The sequence below is a fragment of the Carya illinoinensis genome, chromosome 4, assembly GCF_018687715.1.
Source record: "Carya illinoinensis cultivar Pawnee chromosome 4, C.illinoinensisPawnee_v1, whole genome shotgun sequence".
In the NCBI taxonomy this organism is placed as follows: Eukaryota; Viridiplantae; Streptophyta; class Magnoliopsida; order Fagales; family Juglandaceae; genus Carya; species Carya illinoinensis.
In genome coordinates this window covers 43,204,763-43,227,861 of record NC_056755.1, presented here as the reverse complement: position 1 = coordinate 43,227,861, position 23,099 = coordinate 43,204,763, and the positions used below count along the sequence as shown (strand labels likewise).

The 23,099-nt window shown below is 36.9% G+C and overlaps 3 protein-coding genes across 3 annotated transcripts; 1 reads left to right on the top strand and 2 right to left on the bottom strand.

Moving 5' to 3' along the window:
* Positions 1-1,979: 1,979 nt before the first annotated feature.
* Positions 1,980-5,405, bottom strand: LOC122306049 (uncharacterized protein At1g03900-like). Its single transcript, XM_043118388.1, has 3 exons — positions 4,488-5,405; positions 3,115-3,405; positions 1,980-2,300 (listed from the first exon to the last, which is right to left on the bottom strand). The coding sequence occupies exons 1-3, from the start codon at positions 4,995-4,997 to the stop codon at positions 2,232-2,234; spliced, it is 870 nt and encodes a 289-aa protein (XP_042974322.1). The 5' UTR covers positions 4,998-5,405; the 3' UTR covers positions 1,980-2,231.
* Positions 5,406-6,174: 769 nt separating this feature from the next.
* LOC122306050 (H/ACA ribonucleoprotein complex subunit 3-like protein) lies at positions 6,175-9,832 on the top strand. The gene is made up of 4 exons (XM_043118390.1): positions 6,175-6,333; positions 6,537-6,611; positions 7,796-7,838; positions 9,507-9,832. The coding sequence occupies exons 2-4, from the start codon at positions 6,558-6,560 to the stop codon at positions 9,602-9,604; spliced, it is 195 nt and encodes a 64-aa protein (XP_042974324.1). The 5' UTR covers positions 6,175-6,333; positions 6,537-6,557; the 3' UTR covers positions 9,605-9,832.
* A 644-nt stretch (positions 9,833-10,476) lies between these two features.
* LOC122306048 (dolichyl-diphosphooligosaccharide--protein glycosyltransferase subunit 2-like) lies at positions 10,477-21,736 on the bottom strand. The gene is made up of 20 exons (XM_043118387.1): positions 21,569-21,736; positions 21,236-21,380; positions 20,383-20,575; positions 20,183-20,272; positions 19,937-19,999; positions 19,631-19,700; positions 19,400-19,464; positions 18,335-18,389; positions 15,527-15,654; positions 15,324-15,439; positions 14,847-14,916; positions 14,087-14,191; positions 13,849-13,938; positions 13,609-13,757; positions 13,164-13,275; positions 13,000-13,083; positions 12,073-12,153; positions 11,765-11,989; positions 11,152-11,274; positions 10,477-10,846 (listed from the first exon to the last, which is right to left on the bottom strand). Exons 2-20 carry the CDS (start codon positions 21,376-21,378, stop codon positions 10,730-10,732), a joined length of 2,079 nt encoding a protein of 692 aa, XP_042974321.1. The 5' UTR covers positions 21,379-21,380; positions 21,569-21,736; the 3' UTR covers positions 10,477-10,729.
* Between the last annotated feature and the right edge of the window lie 1,363 nt (positions 21,737-23,099).

Sequence of the window (23,099 nt, the reverse complement as noted above, 5' to 3'; positions counted from 1 at the left end):
ACCGAAAACTGTGAAGGCCCTCGTTTACACACAGAACTGGCTATGTGAAATGCCCACTGTACTAGATATCATTGATCATGTGAGCTATAGGCTTAAATTATGTAACTTTATAGTTTATATGCTTTTAAATGATAATTTAAATATTTGTAATGTTTTAATTATTTAACTTCTAATTTTTATGATTTTGTATACCTACTTGTGAACCCTAGCATAATTGCAGATGAGTGATGATTGAGACTTGAAAGTCTTACAAGTTACATGGATGAGGAATTGTGTTCATGTGTTGTAGACTGTAGTGATGCTATTCGGGTACTATATTAGTATATTTAAATCATTTAAAATATTGTTGACCATTTCATAATTCTTACTATATTTTTTTAAAGTATTTCGGATGTATTATTTTGCAGATAAAAGCTTATGAGGATGACTAGTAGTGGCTTCAACTTCAAAAATCAAGACTTTGTTCCTTACTAGATTTTAATTGATATTGTCATATTATATTATTGTGTTTGTCAATGTTCAATTACTATTTTTTGGTGTTGTAATATATGTAATTTAATAATTGCCATTTGTATTTAAGTTTTTTTTTTTAAAAAAAAAATTTTACAGCATTTTTTTGAAATTAAAAGTCAATTAGGTGGTTTGGGCATGGGGCTTTAGAATTGGGCCTTCTGAATTGGAGGTAGGCCTTGGTCCAATCATACTTCGATTGGAGTCAAACTTCGACTCTAGAATCGAAGTAAAGTCGGAGCCAGAACCAGCCTTAACGAAGATATTAGTCTAAAATTTCAACTGAAGCATTAAGAGCTCAACCAAACTCACCAATATTGTTGTCCCGACCAAGAAAGTCAAGACGGTTTTTTTTTTTTTAATCAAATCAAAGACAATTTCATCGTGGGTGATTATATTGCCGGAGATATACGAAAGTACTATTACTCAAGTACTACGGATCAAATGCCAATGGCATAGAGCTAATTATAGTGGCATAGAGCTAATTATAGCGTCACAACTTTCCCCAAGTATCGATCAAGTCATGTAATCTAATGTCGTCGTGAAGATTGGGAGCACCAGACTCCCCCATGTTCTCTCAAAATTTGACCATTCATTTTCAAATGACTTAGAGCTAGTTATAATTTTTTTTCCCGGAAATTAGGAGATCATGTTCCGCCATGCATGAATCAGTGGTACAAAGTTACAAACACTGCATATTCCACCAAGTTTCAATAACGCGATGGTGCGTGTTTGCGTGCAAACTTGAAAGAGGGAGGGAATATATATACAATCCTGCAAGAAGAAGTGCCAAGAGTTGCAACAAACCCAAGAGAGGTGGAGTTCAAGGTCACATCAATGGGGTTTTGTTTAGCGAATGATAATTAATTATACGTAGAGGCTAAATAAATATCAATGTATGCAGCCACGGAGTGCAGAGAAGATAGCAGGTGCTATGGACATCCAACAAATCACAATTTGGGCACTTTTCCACCTAAAGATATAGAAAGCAAGTTTCTTTCCGCAGCACAAAATGAAACAGAGACTGGATATAAATTTCGTGGTTAATGATCTCAATTTTCCAATTTCTATCCGGAAGAATGAACTTGTCGCACACTGTTAGCATCGCTAAATTCAGATACTGGCTTGGGTATTCATATATTATTAGAGCTGTAAGGCCACCACCATTGGCATGCTCACTGCTCCTTTCGAAGTCTAGCATGGGCATGAGTACGACCAATCCCGAAATCTTTAACCCCAGTAAAAAAAGGTGCTCGTTTCAATTGCATTAAATGTCTATGGTTTAGTCCAAATTCCTGATTATTGGTTAAAACAGCTGGCCTCTGTTTTCATTACTGGACCAAGTACTGCTGTTCAAATCAGTGTGTGCCAATATGGCGGATGAGAACCATCCTGGCTCACCCAATAGATGGTCGCATAAGCCACATTTTAGTTAACTAGACTATACACCGGCAAACCAAGCATCAAAATAAAAAATAAATGTGTCTTATACAGTTAAGACCTTCAAGATTCAAGGACTTTTAAAAAAAAGGTTCAATTAAGACAAAGGAAATAGGTAGGTAGGTAGATATATATTCCAGGGAACATTATTATCCAGATATTGAAGTATTAGGTACCTTTTGCTTTCTATTTTCTCATTCTCATTTTTGTTACTTTTTCATTTTTTTCAAAAGAAGCCACAAAACAAAGATCTCAACCGCAATCAATAAATGCTCACACAATCAAAAAGCTGCCCATCCTGAAGCAGCGGTCTTTGTCGATCCTGATCCAGTTGCCGAAGGAAGATTTCTCTGCAAATCCCAACAAGCAGCTATGAACATATTGTTCACACGAAAAACACAGATTGAAAATATTCACTTGGTATACTAATGTTCACTACATGTCAGTAAAAAGAAAAAAGAAAAAAGGCAGGGGCAAAGTTTACCATACTTCGAAATGATTAGGGCTAATTCTGATAGATTATTGCTGCAAATTGACTAAGACACAGGAAAACCATAGATTCAATTACAACATGCTTCCTGGATTGACATGGCAAATGAATTTGTAATATGCCCTTCATATGTCAATGCCAGTGTTGAAATACTACGTCACAAAAAGTAAATGCATAAAAACAGAAAAAGTATGCTATTCTATTGCTAGCATTCCATACAGAAAAAGGTTAAGATGAATCTCCAATCCATCCAACCATAATATCATTCTTTGTTATTAGAGAGGAACACTTCTCTTCTTAAAAGTTCTTGTATACTTTCAGGAAATCTTCTGAACAAGTAAATCTTCTAATCATTTGACACTTAACCTAGGGGTCTCATGCTTTTAACTTCTATTAAGGTAAAAACTGATACATGTGATCCCTGGCAGAGAATAAATCTAGTCAGCTATAAGAAGGCCACCATTCCTTCTTTCTGCAAACTGAGATTTCTTACCTACGAATCAAGGAAAAGAAAGCATGTGATTCTTTTTAATTAAACATATTGGCGTAAAATGAAATTTTCAGATGTTGCATTTCAGGATGCTTTTAACAAACACATTAAGGTTCAACTTTTCATACCATGTAAAACATATAAAATGTAAGGAAATGATGGGGATGAAGCATCAGAGGCAAACCTCAAGCAGTGAAAGGTCTGATAAAGGATCATTGGAATGCATCACATTTTCCTTAGACCCCTTGAGACCAACACTGTGGTGACTGGCAGAGGTCATCCGAGCAGCAACAGGATCATTGGGAGGTGGAGGGAGTGGAGACCTGATTTTTCCTGCTCCACTGGGTGGTGGGGCAAGGCTCAATGCTTTAGGCTTTCCAGTTCCAGAAAGCCCCCCAGTCAGACCAGCAGCTGAAAGCATACCACTTCCACTAGTTGGCTTGTGCTTTACATTTATCCTGATTGTTTCACCTTCCTACAACATAAAACATATAAATCTACATGCATCAATCCCATCCAAAAAGAGAATCACAGACAATATTTAAGCTCATATAAGGTGGCACGAAGGCAGATCGAAAAAATATTACCACCCTCAACGCATCACAAAAAAAAAAAAAGAAAAAAAAAAGGGATTTTAGGACAATAGAGTGGTAGTCCTAAGTTTGAACCTCAACTTTACCTCCCAAATAAATTGTCAAATTCCTTTCCTAATAGGCGGGTCCACGTGCCATTTAGTCTCACATGGAGGGGAGTATTGGGAAATATAATTTTTAATTGATTAAATTCACACTTCTCTATCAACTTAAAACTTTGGAACAGTTGATTATTTATCATATCCTCAAAATAGTTATCCTTCACAAATAAAAGACATACAAAAATAAACTCAAAACCCAGGATCTCTATGCAACCTCCAATACTTAATCGAGTGATCTTCAAGGCCAGCGGAAACAATCTTACACAACAGCAATTATGCCAAACAAAACTAACAAACATACCTCCATCCATATTATAAAAGTTTACAAAAATGCACAACATCCATTATACTAAAACAATAGAAACAATCCAATTCATCAAGAACATTCCTTGGAAGAGTTTCGGAGTTTTTTTTTTTTTTCCTAGAAGACTTTGTTTTTGGGGGCCATTGCTTTAGATTTCAATGGTTCATCTTCCCTGATTTCCTTGTAAATGTTTCTAGTTTCTAAATAGGTGTACGCACATGTATAATTCCAGTGTACCCGGGCTAGACCTATCCTATCTTTTTATCAATGAAATAACTTATTACTTATCAAAAAAAATTATTCCAGTCAGACACATTTACCTTTATAGAGATATACAAAATCATTAATCTAAATTATTTATTCTATTCCTAAAAAATTAAATTGCACATCCTCCTACTCCCAAGTGAAAAGTTTTGCAAGAATAAACAACACATCCTCCTACTCGAGCGCATTCAATTTTGCACCTAAACAATACAAAACCTGAAAAAACCCAGAAGTTGTATCATTAAGAAAATATTTATCGGTTTCGTGGTTTTTATTAAAAAAAATTAAATTTTACCTTCAATCTATGATTAACAGCGGGATGAATATCGATTTGGCCGTCGTTGTCAGTGGCGTCCCCACTCTCGTTCTTATCGTGCTCTCTCCGGACGTATTTGTCGTGATCGGAGAGTGCAACGTTGAAATCGAAGGCCTCGTTGCGTTCCGAGAAGCCAAGTCCCACGAAGGCGTGCTTGCCCCCTCCGTCCTCGATCTTGAGGACAAAGTAGCGGGACGAATCGAGGACGGTCTCGACGGAGCTTTCGCGGGGCTGACCCGGATGGACGAAGCAAGCGGCGAAGAGGTCCCCTGATGCCGGGTCCTCGAGGCGGATCTCGCAGCGGGCCTTGCAGGAAACGACCCGGAGGCGACCGGACCAGATCTTGTCGGATTGGAGCCACTCGCCACACTTGTAGCCGCCGGAGGTGGGGCGGGGAGGAATTTTGTAGACGGAGACCTCTCGGACGACCAGGAGGGTCTGCTCCAAGGCCTCCTCATCGTCGTCATCCGGCATCTGGTTAAACGACATGGGGTATGGAAATGCTGAAAGAAATGAACGAAAGAAAGCAGAAGAATCGGGGAAGAAGGTATATCGAAATTAATACGGACGAGGAGAGAGAGACGTGGGTTGGAAGAAAGTGTTTGTTTCAATTTAAAGGTCAACTGTAATGTGGATTAGTGTGGAGAATGGAGATCAGGAGGCAAAGCAAAGTGATCACTTAATTACTATTTTGCCCACTCTCTTCTTCGCTCTTTTGGGGGGCTGGGGAGAGAGGATTTGCAGAACTATAAAGACTGGGAAGACGAACAGACAAACAATACCCAACAAATGAATTCGCATTGTGACAAAACCTCTGCCTCATGAGAACGGCTAAACGGGGAGCATGCCACGTGTGGACAAAAACATCTTACTCCTAAAACAAACAAATTCGTGCGCATAAAGAGACACCAAAAGAGCCAAAGAAACAAAAATCCCCCTCATTTTCCATGCGCGCGCGCGCGCGCGAGAGAGAGAGAGCGAGATTGGAGCTCGTTAATCACTTTTCCATCATCTTTCAATTTTAAAAAAATTAAAAATTAAAAATTAAAAATTTAATAGACATTACTCATGTCGACGGTGAAATGATAGTATGATAAAGAATACGCTACCTAGGATTTTCATCTTCAAAATCATTTGTTGTTTGATACAATAATCTTTGCTTCCTCTTCTCTGTTCTTCTCGCCGGTTGCTTCTTCTTCTCTGTTCCTCTTCTCACTGGCTGCTTCCTCAAAACGCAGCAAGTAGCAACACACTTCTAGACCTTCCATCGAGTCAAGCCACACCAACCCAAGTTTCCTTTACGTGACCTAACCTTCATGGTTGCCTTTTGGGAGCCATAGTCAGATAATATCGGTACAAAGCTCCCTTAAATTTTCTTAATCAAGGTAGTTTCTATTTGAATTTTATTTTTGTACTTGTTTTATTTTGAAAGACCAACACTTGTGAAGCTGCCGACGATTATGGGAAAAGCTCAGAGATGATGCAACATTGCAAATTGAATTTAGGTCTTCGTTGTCTACACAAGACGGTGGGCTCTGCTCTCCATCAGAACTCTTGTTAATAAGTCCATGGACTCTGGGGTGATGGGTTGGGCCTCGTGTTTCCACTTGCCAGGAACCGGATCTCGGCCCAATCATAAATGTCGTCGAGTGAGAATAGTACATATACATAAATACAGGGGGTGTATTCGGGAATAAAAAAAGAAGGGAGAAGACTGAATTATAAAACCCTAGCCAGTATTTATCTTCGAGAATTCCCCGCATCTGTTAAACCTTTGGCACGGAGACTGTTCGTAGTTGGCCCTCGTCTCTGTCAGGCTAAACAGGTGATGTCGCCGAGTCCTTTTTTTTTTGGGTTTAATGTTCTGTGTTGGTTTTTATTTGTTTTTAGGTGTTTGATTGTTGCATTTTTATGTACGAATTCGGAGTCTAGATCTTCTTTTTGGTCTTTAGTTTGAAGCTTGCTTTTTTTGGTGTGTGGTGTAAATCTGTTGTTAGATGGATTCTTTATATTGGTCTTTTATTTCAGTGGATTGAACGATAAGCGAAAATGTATCTCCAGTTCTACATAAACGAGAATGGTGACAAAGTTTATACCACTAAGGTACGTCATTCTGATTGATCCCGCAGCTCGCTGGTAATAGGACATCCATGCTTTTCATCGTCTGGAGTTTTGTTTAAGCTTTGAATGTATAGAACTTGGCCCGTCTAGGCTTGTGGGTGCTTAAGTTTGCACCTAAATTAGTTAACATTGCCCACTTCAGGAGATTTTAATTTGTGCCTTTTTTTGTACGTGAAATGAGGAAAATAGGAAAACAATTTCAGAAGAAAATATTTTTAAAGAATAATCAATTATTTTCCACTTTCTGGTGGAGATCTAAAATTTGTCCATAAATACTTTCAGGCGTTTTGTTGGCATGTAAATTATTTACAGACTATTCCAACTCAAAATTTCCGTTTCAGTAGTTTTTCTATTTCTGAGTTTGATGTATAGCTCGTGAGGAATGAATTGAGATTAAGTGAGGTGGTACTTTTTTTTTTTTTTTTTTTGAGAAAAGTAAGAATAAGTGAGGTGGTACTTGATGGAACATTGGAGCTGGAGAAGTGCAAGAAGGGGCTTGAGTTGGAGTCAAAGTCAAATTTCATGGCAAGGGTTGGTTGCAATAGGACAAAATGATAACAAAAACAATGGTTTGTGCAAGGGGAGCAGTGGGAGATGGTCGGGGGTTGCATAGGCGAAGCAGCAGCATTGACAGGAGAGTGGATGTTACAGGGCTGCTCTACAATAGTCAATAAGTCTAGTCATAAGATTTGGGTGTGGTGAGAGGAGAGAGAGCACTCTAAAAATATGGCTCGCACCTCTTTAGAGGGTAAGCGACCATTTTATACCTGTGAGGGTTAATCTTCTTGTTGATGAAACAAAAGCTTTCCATTTACTTTGATTTTCCGCCTTATGCTTGTAAGAACTAAATGTATTTTTGGTGATCAATATTCTGGTTAACCTTTGGGAATGGTTGGAAAAATTATTGAGCACATGTGGATGCTGCTCTGTAAATTATTTACAGAATGTATTCAGTGGCTGATCTTGTGGCATAGCTATCTGAAACACATCCTGAACACCATTTGCAAAATTGTAACTCTGTATTCCTCCAGGGCTTGATATTTTGTTCTGGATTTATGTGACTTTCCCAATATATTAACATCATTGTTTAGCAAATTTTAATATTCAATGCCTTTTGTCCTACTCTGCTCTTTTGTGTTGACTTTCATGTTCTTTGCTTCATGTAGAAAGAATCGCCACTGGGACTGGCCACACAATCAGCTCATCCAGGTAACGTAGTATGGACATTACAGTAACTGTGCTCTCTTGTTCTTTCTTTCTGACTAGTATGGGCATTTGTGTGCAAATGTTATTCGAAAGTAAATTGGGCTACTCTTGTTTTACCTGTTCACTAACATTGTGATAGGAGACTGCAGATAGATGTATAGAGGCCAATATGTAAATAAATAATTGATTAGTAAAGCTCTGGAAAGTCATGGTGTAGACTGCTAGTGGCTCTTTTCAGACATGTTTGTAAAACAACAGATGCAACTATTGTTCAAGTCAATTGCTTGGAATTATCTTGCTGTGTTATCTTGATCAGCCTACTTGTTGTAGTTAATGTCCTCAAATGAATCAAACAGATGCAATGAATCATTTTTTTGGGGTTTTGTTGCATAGATTCTGGTACTATTTGTGCATTTCATTTAACTATCATCCTTTCTATCTACCAAAATCACATTGCCAGTTGAGTCCACGTGTGTGTCATGCCATCTCTTTACTTTCTACTTGCATTGCATTGTTGCATAATTTTATATGAGGTTTCTGGAGGGCATGAAGGCTGGTGCTCTGAGGAGTCGACCTTTGTGTGCTGTTTATTTGCTTCAATGTCATACTTCATTTTGTATTGAAAACCTCATTATATTGAGCCATGGAATGTAGCGTTTTTAGTGTAGTGATAGTTCTATTTCTTTGACCTAGTTGTCACATAGGATTTTTCGGGATAAATGAGATACACCATATTGAGTGGTATAGGAGGTGAATGAGATCCCATAATGATTGGGAGGGAGAGTTCTTACTCTTTATAGTTATCTCAAAGGTTCTAATTGTACCATTGACTAGTCTTTTGGAGTAGAGTTTTGCTACATACAAGCACAGTCGCGTACTAATCTGTGTACCAACACTGATTTATTCATACTTAAAATTTAAATTAATACTGTTTTCAATAAAATCTACTTTTTGACCAATCACATTACATTGGTGCACAGATTAGTGCACAATTATACTTGCAACTATACTTTTCCTTTGGAGTATAGGTCCAAATGTTGGTTGGGCCTCCCTTAGGGTGTTACAAATGGTATTAGAGTCAATCTCAACTAGAAATGTGAGACTTGAGCCGTGCCACCTAGTATTTAAGAGTTGGTGACTGTGATACCCCATATCAAGTGGTATAGGTGGTGAATGGGTCCCCACATTGCAGGGAGAATTTCTTGTTTTTTATAATGATTTTAAAGGGCTCTAATTATACCATTGACTAGTTCTATTGAAGTATTGGCCCAGATGTCGCTTGGGCATCCCTTAGGGTGTTACAATAAAAGAGAGGGACAAAAAAGAAAAAAAAAGGAGACTATTAAGTGTTAAGACCTTTCTGACTGTGTACCAGTTCTAACTTCTAAGGGAAGAGAATGGCACCAAATTATGCTTTGGAAGCCTCAACAGCAGCATGGGTAGTAGGTGCTTGTAAAAAAACCTTTCGGTAAGGTTCAACAAAGTGAATGGTAGAGGCTAGAGCAGATAAGAGTATTCTGTAGGCATTTGACGGGGAAAAAGCATGCATCTCGTCCCCCTAATCTATTACTTTATGCAACCTTTTTCATCATAATTGCCATTAATCAGGCTCTACTTATAAAAAAAAAAAAAATCCATTAATCGAGTTCTATCTCCACTTTTTGTGTGCAGCCCGTTTCTCCCCTGATGACAAATACTCAAGGCAAAGAGTTCTTCTGAAGAAGCGTTTTGGATTGTTGCCGACCCAGCAGGCACCTCAAAAGTATTGATTCAGCCGATAAACTGTCCTGTTTTGAAGCTTCTTGCATGAAAAAATGTTCTGGTTTGCCATGATTTAGTTTTTGGATGGTTGAACTAATGTTGATGTAGTTTCTCTGCAACCTTGTCATCAACTTTAAATGTTTCGTGATGTTTAAAAACTTGCTTCCAGACATTTGAATTCAATTATAGTGAGGGATGAGGGAGGATGATTGTGTTAAAAGCTCCTTTGTTCGTTGAAATTCAAGTGATTCATCAAATTGAGTAATTAGGTATTCATATATTAAGGACATGCGGTACTCTCGTGGAGTTTTACAGCTAAAATTGATGCTCGAACCAGCATTTTGAATTACATATAGTGCTGTGATTGGATGACCGCTACATTAATAGAACCTAATAATTTTTCAAAATTTGTTGCAGCTAAGTAACTTCTGTTGACGTATCTATTTTGCATGATAATAAAAAAGAGCAAGCTGCATTAAGCGCGATTTCTAACAATCGACGATACTTTTTGCATCTTTTTTAGGCATAACTGGATAACCCAAACAACCCGCATCAGTTTTCTAATATATTATGATAAAAGCTGTAAAATTTTGTTAGATCTGACTAACGGCATTAGTCTATCGACCGAAGTTGTAAACAGAACATATCAATTGCCGTCGTAGAATAGAAAATCCAGTCTCTGTCCAAAATGTTGACGCTATTCAGTGTTCTCCCCATCCAAGGACTAATTCCAACCAAGCAACACCGGCGCCGGTAATGGTCTTTGTGAAAATAGGAGCACGTGTCGTGATGGGGGAAGTAGTGTAGATGATGGCAAGAATGTTAGTGGCGGTGCCACCAGTGGAGAATGAGAGCGAAATAGTAAAAGTAGACAATGAAATGAGTCTAAATTTCAACAGATATACTCTACGAATGTACCTAAATTGCTGCAACTGAAAGGCAAAAATAAACACAAATCAAGATGCTCCCGGGTTTTCAGATGTCAATATCACGTTCACTAAAATTCAAGGCACGTGTAAAACATAATTTACCAAAAAAGGTCCTACAAAATTGGATTTGAAGACCCATCCACTGTTTCTCGTAAAATTCCTCATTCTCGTTTGATCTCCCGAGGAAAAAAAAAAAAAAATCTTTCAGGCAAATTTCAATTTGGCCGATGTAGAGGCTAGATGGGAAAGGATTCTATGTCCCACAAACATCAAGAAAGCTCCCAAGAAGCCAAGAGTCTTCAATGTTGTAAATAGATCCAACTGTACATGAAATAAACACAATTAAACACAAGCATATACAAAGAACCCATCAATGTGGGTAACTGTCTCTTTATTTTGGTGCCTCTTTAAGGAAAGAACATTAAGAAACCTAATTAACAGTCTCGGAATGTATTCAAATTTAAGCATTCACGAATTGAAGATAAGACTTCTATCCAATGATTCTGAAGGGTGTCCACGTATTAAACTGAGGCCATCAAAATCACTGGATGGAATTAATAGAAGCTAACTAGCTGGAGGGAGAAGTCCAGAAAGGGCAGATGAAAGCACAAAGGTAAAAGACATACCTTCAACCAGAAAAGTACATATAACAAAAGAACTGCTGCAATGCCAATATGGAAAAGGAAGGCAAACGTGGCAGGTACTGCTGAAGTGGGAAAGTTTTTCAGATTCACCCCCAAGCGTAATAGCTGTTGAAGACATCAAAACCGGTTAACTTGCATCACTTGGTGTCCAAGAAGACTATTGGGAACTCTAAAATGGTCGACATTATCACACAGGAAAAAAAGTGACAGTCCTACTATCAGCCAGTGAACACTAGTGCCTTAATACACCAGTGTCATTGTGATTCACCTTTACCAGTGTTAGAAAAATAGGTCACGAACCAAAAACTCTCAACTAGAAAATAACAAAACCGGTTGAAAGAATCAAGCACAGATTTGGTGCTTAAAAGTGAATTACCATGTTTTTCTTTGTATAAAACTTGTTACATCTAAGTAACAAGATCTTAGCCACCAGCTAAGGCACAATTTCCATACATATGAATCATATGATGGTGTTGCCCCCTCTAGGGCTCAAGGCATTGTCAAACTTGAAGAGGCCAACAATAGTTTTGAGCACATGGTATTTCAGATCAAATAATATACTGAGAAGAATAAGAATTCTTAATGCAAAACTCACCCCAATCAAAAATCCAACAAATGGCAAAAGGGTAAGACCCAGAAAAGTTAGAGAGAGTTCCCTGGGTGGACGCTTTTCTGGAGTCCTGAAGATGTGGGTTATCTCTGCTTTGGGCCCATATCGTGAGTAAGGATCAACAAGAGGTGCAGGAGGTTGGGGTGCCTTCTCAGGTAATTGGGGTAGATCAAGTTCGACGCGGCCAACAGCCCGTAAAACAGAGTTCTCCTGGAAAAGAGTTCAACAAATTTGCTTGGACTGTCAGTGATGTACTAAGAGAGAACAAACTTGGGATGAAAAGCAATGCTCACCATGATAGCATCACCGATAGTTAACTGGATGTCATATCTGCCAGAGAGGTAGAAAAACTTCTCAACTAGTCCAAGAAAATCCTGCAAAATAAATTACCAAAGATGAGTACAGCAAAGAATCCTAATTTTCCAAAGCATGGGTAATTGGATAAGTGATTCATTAAGTAATAAGCTTGCTACTGGATGCTGGAGGTATCTAAATGCAATTTGAAACAAAGTTCTAAATCTGAACATATGTTTTAGTCCAAGAGAAACACTTGGACAATAATCTAGAACCATGGTCAATAGATTTCTGATTAAGTCCCTACCGTGATTAGGCATATGCTTTTCAGTGTCCTAGAACCAAAAAGAGCCAATATGGCTCCCCTTAAAGATTAAAAAAAAAAAAAAATTAAAAATAAAAATAAATAAAAAGAAAATTCCAAGCAAACGTTGCATAACTATGTCATATTTAATCATTAATGCATGGTGAGGCTTCCTTTCAAGTGTAGAACCATGTCAGAAATGCATACTCCATATTTAAATTTTATGTGTATCAGCATGATATGGGAATTCCATGCGCATGAATATGCATATCTGCTACATTATCTTCAAAAATTTAGCCAGAGCATCTCTAAAAACTTGAGTTTCCAGCAGGAGGCCTGATAGCTTAGACAATGAATGGTTCTTTTTGGCCAAAAAGGGTAAAAAGGTCAAGTATATTGCACACAAATTCCAGACATATGGGTGAGCAAGAAAATAATATACAGACCACACCTTTTAGCATGGTCCACCAGTGCCACAGCCCATAATGCTTCGAGGACATAAGCCCAACACCTTTTATCTATTCAACATATCATCATGTGGAAGAAGTGCACTTGTGTGTGTGGTTTCCTAAAATCATGTATAAACAAGCTGGAATTAAACAGGTAATCCAAGAAACTTAACTAGAATTATCTCAAACTGTCTGCCAGAGTTTCCCACCACAAAGATGTGTTCAACCTTAGTCTCATGTCTCAACTTGAAAAATGCCTGCAGGCAAACGAACTTCTCAACCAACTAAATACTGGAAAAAATTCATTCAAGAGGCAGACAGGGAAAAACAAAAGCACCTGATGTGGCTTAAAGAACTTCCCACGAGGAGTGGTCAATTGAAAAGATAGTCTTAGTTTTTGGAGGTGATTTGCAGATAATAATACAGCATTTTCCCCGGCCAGATCAAGCCTGAAAGGATCCAATGTATATTAAATACACCAAGTTAAAGTTATATGCATGAAGCAAAATTCACGATTTTCTTTAAGTAATAAATCTTTATTTATAACACAAAAGGCACAACTCAAGTACACAGTGGGTATATAAGAGAGACACCTATTCTGGAAGGTGAAAAAAAGGCAATAAAAAAAAACATAAATGTAGAGGGATCAAGCATGATATGTCGAAGTAACATGAAAAGGCAAGTCTGGACTCTGGATAAACCTTATGAAGACATGAATCCAACAAACAAGTCACTAATCATCAGTAATCTCCTCTATAATAATATAAAAGGCAATGGCATACTTCTTCTGGGTTTCTATGCTGCCAAGATCACTATCAAGCACTGCAATTTCTGCATTGTCAATTTTGATAATTCCAGTAACAAATATTGGTACTTGAGTTTGTCCACCGGTCGTGTAAACTTCTTTGTCCACAGAATCATGAAGCACAATCTACAAAAAAAGTTTAGTTCAACATGTGTGAATTGAAAATCAGTTCTGGTTAAGTCTTGATGTATTTAGAACCCAAATGCAGAAAGGTTACCTCAAAAACAAATGAGTAAGTTCCAACATCAATACTCTTGGGCAAAACATCTAAGAAATGTACTTCATTTTCTGGGTCAAACTTGAGTTCCTATGTTATTATCACACATAACAACGCATAAATCTAAGTTAGAAAAATCAGAAAATTAACATCTCAGATGATATCTAAAGCACACAAATGCAGGTAAGAGAGCAATAATTAACAAAAAAAATGCCAAAAAAAATAAGTCATTACTTACCTGGGTCTCAATTACAGAATAATCCTTTGAACCAGAAATGAATGCTCGCGCCAGCTTCACTGACAGGGGAGGCGCACTTGATCCAAGCACAGTATTTACTTTGACCTGATCAAATTTTATAAAGCACAAATAGAGCATATTTTTAAGTTTAATGTAAGAGCTCTATAAACCAAAAGACCAGACAGTAGCCCCTTAAAGCTGTAATGGCAAATTGGAACACAGGAAACAAAGTTAGATGCAAGGGTGATGAGAGATGCATGCAGATAAACCAATTTGTACAGACATCAACAGATGCAGGTCGAATGAAATGTCACAAACATGCAGTTAATATCAACATGAAGGTGATTTCACACTGATTCATATGTGCAGATAAGTCATTTTCCATCCCACAAAATTTGGGAATGAACTTATTCTAAAGTTTTATGCCCAACAACTAGGACAAAACTCAATAATAAAGTCAAGAGAGGAGTTTTGAAGACTTGATTAATATTGACAATGATATTACTGGATAAGAAAAATCAAGAAAAGGGGGGAGTGAGGCAAAGGGGTCAGGCTTTCTCTAAATATTCAAGTATAAACCTTCGTGCTTATAGGGTACCATCATTGTGCTCAAAATTTTCAAACCAGCATGCAGGAAAAATGGAAAAAAATAGACAGCATGATACCTAAGCATCTGCCAAATAATTCAAAACCATGCATTCAAATTGAAAAGCAAATCTCATTTGCTAAAATTTGTAAGAATTTCGATAAAATGGCATACCTTCAGCTGGTCTTTCTTGGTCAATGAAAGTACCGTAGCTGGGAGTGATAAAATCAGTGGGACATAAACCCTGCACCAGCAAAAGAAAATTAAAACATTGGAATTAGGTAAAAAACCATTTTGTAACTTTCTGGTCAAAGGAAAAGAGAGAGTAAACTAATATGCAAAGGTCCAGCATATATTTCAAACTATATGTTGTAAAGCTCCAGAAACAATCAGAAGCTATCCACATCCAAAACTTTTCATTCCCGACCAACGAGCAATGAAGTAAAATTATAAACTCAAAAACATAAAATATTATAAAATGCACATGTACATGTTTAGACATAACACCATATTCTCAAAGATCAGTTTTAGTTAAACAGCTATAGCATAAAACCCTCACTTAGAAACAAATGCAATAATATCATATAAAATATGATACAGAAAAAGGGCAAGAAATAATAAACTATAAGTGCTTTCCAAGCAAGCTCTTGCCTATTGCTTTCCAGGCAAGCTAACGAGTCTATTTGGTTAAAGAAGTCCTTGGAATTGCCAGGAATTCCTATTCCAAGGAAGAATTTGGCCAAACCCAATATTTTGTCGCCTGGAAGCTGCAAAATCAAAAGTGACGCATCACCAAATAGTCTGACAGAAGTTTAGGACAAAAAAGCCTGCAAAATAAGAACATGCTCACTAACATTTATACTTCCTGAAATCACAGATGCAAATGCTGTCAACCCTCGGACAACTGAGGAGGTAGTTGAAAGAGGACCTTGATGCTCATGTGCATCAACAAGTTTCTCGTCAAAATAAAAGGATCCATCATCTACAGACAGGTGATCCAGTCAATTAAGTACACTATTAAATGAGGTAGAAATGAGAATGAATATTGACAACGGATGAATTCAAAAGATCCAAAATTTAGGACTCATCGTGTTTTGTAGATTATTAACTTACCATCAATTCAATTATAAAAGTGGAACACAGCTAATGCATACATGAAATACGATTCTATCCAAATCAGAAACCATGCCAATAAGTTGACGATTTACTGAGAGCGGGCAAAGACAAGCACATCATACTATGGAAAATCATACTCAAGGGTGCAACCTACCAACTTTAGGCCACTTTTTCCATATAACAAAGTTGAGAATTGTGTGTACATTTTTTAGGAGAAAACTTTTTTTTTTTTTTTATAAGTATTTTTTAGGAGAAAACTGATTAACAACTCTATGAACCATACTCACCATCCAAAAGGATGCTCAACAAGAAGTTACCATAAGCAGAGTCTCCCTCCTTTTGAGAGCTGCAAGATGTAATGATGCAAACTCTCTCTTCACCCAACCAAGAAAGGTCACTCCTATCCCACATTCACATTTGAACTCAGTAAATAAAGGCAATGTTCAAACAACTCCGAGATACACTTGATTATTAGCTCTGCTAAATAACAGGTCATATTGCTACCCTTCATCCATTTGTATCAGCTTAATGGGGACCTCTCCCAATATTGACCTTTTCTTCTCTAATCCAGCCAGTGCGGTTTTCAGCATTGTAGAACCATCCGCATGAACAACCATCACAGCTAACTTTGTGTAACGCCCAATGGGAGGCCCAAGCCACATGTATTATACTCCAAAAAGACTAATCAATGATACAATTGGAGCCTCATTGGAACATTATAAAGAGCAAGAACTTCTCATTCCTAAGCAATGTGGGATCTTATATGCCACCTACCCTTATCACTTCTCAGAATGGGATATCACAATCTCCTTCCCTTATATTCCCGACATTCTCATCGGGTCAATCCATTGTAGGTGGCATGGCTCAAGTCCTACAATTCTGGTTAGGATAAGCTCTGATACCATTTGTAACGCTCTAATGGAAGACCCAAGCCACATTACCTATACTCCAAAGGGACTAGTCAATGATACAATTGGAGCCCCATTGGAACATTATAAAGAGCAAGAACTTCTCATTCCCAATCATGTGGGATCCCATATACCACCTACTCTTATCACTTATTAGAATGGGGTATCACAATTTGTTTCCTACTGTCACCCTTATTTTGTAATACACCCCCCCCCCCCCCCCCCAAAACCAAAAAAAAAAAAAAACAGAGAGAGAGAGAGAACAGCAAGGGAGGGGGGTGGCCAACCATGAAGTATTCCTTTAGTCATAACATTTACAGCCTAAAACATAATACCCCTTGAAGCTTTCAATGGGTGTTATGGTCTATGGTCTACCATGATATGGGCAAGTTAGGACAATGAAACCTTATTAACAGGCAATTTACGAATGAATTCAAGTAAGCCCATGCACGGTTTTTCTTTTTATGGGTAAAAATAACTTTATTAACGAGAATGAAATAGGCGTTGCCCAACTCCACAAGCCCATCCACGGTTTTCATTGATAAGTTTCATTGATAAGTTAGCTCATCCACAATATAACACCACTCACATTTATGGAAATTATTTTTTACTAAGATCCTATCCCTATCACTAATGCAATCTAACACAAATGACACTTCTACCCCCTAAAAAACTGAGTGGAGGTTTAAAATTGTAACATCACAATTTGCAATTTTAAAACCTGTACTCAGTTTAAAATTGTAACATTTTTTTTATAGGTAAAAGAGGTTTCATTGATCCACATAAATAGGCAAAGCTCAAGTACACAGGGAGTATACAAGAAAGAGCTTAATTACAAAACTACGTGCTACTGATAGCAGCATACAAGTCATTAAGACTTGTTCCATTCAAAGTTTAAAATTGTAACATGAAAAAGGAATAACTTACTTAAGAATGGGTAAGCTAAAATTTAGTCATGAGTACAAGTCTCACATTGGCTACTTACTAGGTGGAACTGGACCTTATAAGCAATAATGGGAAAGCTTCAAATTGACTAGTCTTTTTTGAATTATGGCACAGATGTGGCTACTGCTTTTCCTAAGTTACGGTATTAGAGCAACCTAGTAAGGTCAACCATATGATACTGGAGCACTGTATCTAGTCCCACAATGGAAATTAGATAACTTACAAAAAGTGGGTAAGTTAAAGGCGGCCACGAGTGCTAAGTCACATATTGAATGCTTAAGAGGTGAAATTGGGCTTTATAAATGATTCTAGGGAAGCTTAAAACTGACTGTTCTGTTTGGGGTTATAGCACATATGTAGCAAAATTCACTGGGAAAGCAGTAGTTCACAAATAAGATTCCTAATTCAGACCCATATCACCTAAAGTCAGCCATGGTGAAGCTAAAATGGTAAACAAAAAATATTAATTAGGCTAGCAAAGTGTAGAACAACTTCCTAATCAACAAATCACAATTGTAGGATAATTACGTAGATGCAAAAAAATCTGTAAGAACTTATAGACAATATATTATTAGTAAGTCCTAGCAGTAAGGCAAGTAATGACAGTCAATAAATATAAAGTCGCAAATTATGAAGGTAAAAGGGTAGAATTATCAAAATACAAAGGAACTTCGAAGGCAGAGTTACGCGTACCATATTTCTCAAGACTGTCAAAGAGCTTCACTATATCATTCTTTAATGTAACAATCTGCCAATTGTAACCACATGTAAGAAATGGAATATTAAAGTATAAACAATGGTAGATGACACCAGTATTAGAAGCAACAAACTAACAAAGACAAGAACAGATAAAGCATGATTTGATACATTTGTGTGCACTCGCGTGGCATAAGTTCATCAGAATGCTAACAGCATGAGAAAATGAACACATATATATTGGAAAATTAGAGTTCATTTTATAACATTTTTCTGGCCTTGATCGCCATACTAAGTCATTCAAACTCAGCCTGGCTGAGTAAGAAGGCATGGATGGGTGATAAATAGAGGGGTCAAATTAAAAATTGCCACTGCAAGCAGTGGATTACCAGCAATCACACAATTCACAGTAAAACGGCTACTAGATTCTCCTCAATATCACCTTTATACTAATTCTCATTGAAACTAATAGTTCCCACTAGGGTGGGTAATTAAGATCTTACCTACTATTGGCCTAATTAAGTAATACTTGCAAATAATTAAATAAAATCAATAACTTCAAACCATATTAACATTTTGTTAAGAACACATGAGAAGCATGGCCTTCTATCTACCTGACCTAAAAGGCAATCGTTAAACAACCATATTATGTGATTTTGGTGACATATCATCCTAGATTCCTAAGTTTCATGGATATATGTTTAAAACACTTCTTGCGTGTGTGTGCCAATCATTAAACTACCATATTATGTTGATTTTGGTGAAATACCATCCTTAAGTTTCATGGATATATATTTAAAACATTTCTTGTGTGTGATGTCGAGTTCATCAGAAAGAAGGCTATCAAATTTACAAAAGCTGTAGCAACTAAACAAATTCAGGAAATAGGGCTTGACGCTTATAAATGCAAACCCTCATTTCTGGGAGGCAACTGAACTAAAGATGCCTTGATCAACACAAATAATACAATACTAGACCATTATTTTAGGTCCATAAAACATTCAAAGCTTCTCTCAAAACAAAGAACAGGAAAAAAAAAAAAAAAAAAAGAGATAGTATTACCAATGAGTGGTCAATGTCAGAAAATGCTAACGACACAACTCCCGCAAGTGCTTCAAGGGCTAATCCTGAAAGAAGCATGGTGTTTACAGGTAGTGAGTGTAACCCAGTTCAGCAAATCCTAAATGATCAAAATACAACCATTGAGAACCATTATGCCTAAGACCTAAGTTCAGTAATAAAACCAAAGTTTATACAACTAACATCATATGGTAAAATGGCTCCTGACATTACCAGCAGCATAGGTACTAGACTTGGGATTATTTGAACTGCAGCGCCACCTTCCATCACTCTGACTCAAAGCCTGCCAGTGGCAAGGGACATAAGGTCAAACATTCAGAAGATAAGCCTTTTGATTATATATGGGATACAGAAAAGATATCAATGATGGAAATTTGGGAGAAAAAGTAGGATCATTTCCAGTACTATTGGAAACAGATGCTCTGCCTGGTCTGACATGGCAAGTTCCAGGGGTTATCCCCAATGGTACCTAGACTGCCTTAGAACTACTGCAAAGGAATAGGTGCTACCGAAACGAACCTTAATGGAATGGAATATTCCATTAGCATCACCAAGAAGTACATCAACTCCAGAAGTTTGATCCTGCACCAAAAATCAGATAAACAAATTGTCTTAGAATCATTGATCAAAATTATGCAAGCTGCTAAAGAGCATGCAATTTTAAAGTCAACAACCTCTGAAGGGTTACAATTCCCTTTCAGTAAAAATTCTTACGCAGAACATCAAAACTGGAGAATACATCCTGCAAAAACATGTAATTGTTACCTTGATAAGTACCAAGCTTCCTATTGAGTAGTAGTAGTCAAGCAATGAATTCCCATCATTGACAACAGCTTTAAGTCTTGAAGTGATGCCCTTTAGAAGAAAATTGAAATTAAGAAGCAGGAGTGAGTTATTGCCACATTTCTCAAAAGCAATGACTTACAAGCTGCAAACGACACAACAGAGCAAGGGCCACAGGATACCTGGAAGATTTTCTCGTCAATCTTACACTTCAATATGCGGTTAACTTTTAGAGCGTGGAATAAACCATTTGTAGTCGAAGATGATGACCCGAGAGTTTCAGAAACAGATTGGCAAGAACTGGTGCTTATGTCAGGCTTTCCTTGGATTCCAAGAATCTCAAACGTTCTTAAGGCCTCATAGGCCTCTTCTAAGCTGGTAGCATAAAATAAAACCCAAAAAGTTAATATCCACAAAACTCAAATAATTAAATTCAAATCCAAAGAAAAAATAATTAGCTAAATTAAGATGCTTAATATACAAAAAGATAGGACAAAGACAACACTAGATTATTCGAGTTCCACTTATCAAAAAAAGATTATTCGAGTTCCACTTATTTCCATTTATTCACATAAGCAACAGAGCTACCAGAACTGAAACAAAAGGCTTACTAGAAGGCCAACAATGATTCTAATCCAGTAAGCATTCAAGTACACAGCCATTTGTAAAAGGCACGTCCTCATACTGACACCAGAATCAAATTTTACATCTTATTAATACACTCCCAAGACATCTTTATCTACCTTTGACCTCCCAAGGTGATTTCAATCCAATTTTCTCTCCATTGCTTGACTTGCTTCAAATAAACCAACCAGAAAATTACCAACACAGAGATTTGTCGAGGGCTCAGTTACTGTTATATAGACCTTCAAATCTTATATTTTCAGGACTACCTAATTAAGTTCACCTCGCAGACGATTCAAATTCCATCTTCTAAACATTTATATACCTTTGTCATCAACCATAAACTACCGAAACCAAGAACACAAATTAAGAAATTATTATAATGAAGGGCGTTATTAGGGTTTCACTGACTTTCCGAAAGACCCATCAGCGGGCGTGAAGAGCTCCAAGGCTGCAGATCGGTGGGAATCTGAGATTGGTTGAAAGATAGACACAGCCTCGCAGATCGAAATCGCCAAAACCAGCAACAGAAATCCCCCGAGGTTTTTGGCCATTCCTGGAAAAACAACAACAAAAAAACAATTCAAAAGCCACTTCAGCTATGTATACATACACTTGTAAACACAAGCGCATTTATACGTATACTGATGTACGTGCTATATCTTCATTGTATATATAAATTTAATTGGGTGATGTAAGTTTCGCGAAGCCCAAGGGTTTCAGATCGAGGAAGCGGGATCGTACCGAAAGAGTTCGGAGTTGGAGAGGGTGAGCCGAGAGTGCTGTGTGTGTGAGTCTCCGCACGCGATGGCTGAAGGTGGAAGGGAGGAAAAGACGAGTGGGGGGGCCGTCGAGTTTCTTGAATTTCCGAAACTATACCCAAGTTTCTGCTTCAATTACGAGTATGTATGTTCGAACAGTGCTGGGCCATTTAGGACTCGGTCCGTTGCGCGTAAACTCAAAACCCATCGAGTGTTAGCTTATGCCAAAGAGTTAGATCGGATCCTTTTCTATCTCGTATGAGGGCTGTTGCTCTAACTAATTGTTTTATAGATTTTATATTTCTCTATATCTTCTATATATAAAAAGTGTGTATAAAACGAAAAATCTTATTTTAACGGTTTTTCTTGTTTTTCCGTTAAAGTTAACACCGTTTGTTTAAACGGTTTGGCACATAAAATGAAGACATAAATGTTGAGAGAGATAGCATTCAATGTTGTTATATGATTTATTAATCTCAATAATTATAATACTTAATAGTTTATATAATAATAAGTAATTAAAGATTAGTTATTATATTTTTCTCTTTCTCCTTAACATATACACGTGTATTAGGTGCATAAAATGTGAATCCCTAAGTATAATATACGTGTATTATACGTTTCATTAACTCAGATTATTGAGTATTCTAAATTTAAAAATCTCATATAATATATAATATAAGTGTGTTTAATCAAAATGTTTTTTTTCCCCCATATTAGTAGGACGTAGCTTCCGCTAAGTCATATTCCATACGTGGGCTTGCTATGATAGGCACGTGACAAAGGCCGTGATCCTTGAGCTAATCAAGAAAGAGTAAATTCGGCCAACAATTTCAAAATATATTTTATGATTTATATATATGCTATATATAGAAAATATTATACCACAAATTTTATAAAAAGATTATGTTTTAACTTTATGTTGTCCCTGATCGACTCAATCAACAGCAAAATAAGAATTTCAATGTTGTCTCTATTGATTGTCTACAGGATGACATAAATTGATGAATTATAATACAAACATCAAACGACACATATTTTGAACTACCGTTTGTGTTAGACTTTTATTAAATTTTTTTTATACATATTTGCTAAAATTATAGATGTTATAAACATGTATTGGATTATATGATACTTTGAACTAATTTTTTTATTTTCTCCAATATGTTTTAAATTATTAAGTGACATCAATAATTTTTATAAAATATATATTATTTTTTATAAATAATCATTTCATAAAATTAGACAAACGTGCTTTACACGTTATTCTCACCTAGTGAATAAGAAATTATGTAACGAAGGAAATTCTTATTTGTACAAATAGTACTTTGAACTAAGAACGAGCACGAAGAAATTAACGATACTTCTTTATCTTTTAGGTTGTTCTGTTGGATCGATCACTTGAAACCTTTGGTCTCTACCCAATTCGATAAAAAAATGAAATAACTTCTTATAGATTTATTGAGAATAATTCCAATATAGTTCATAGCCTATTAGAAGTAGAAGGCACCCTG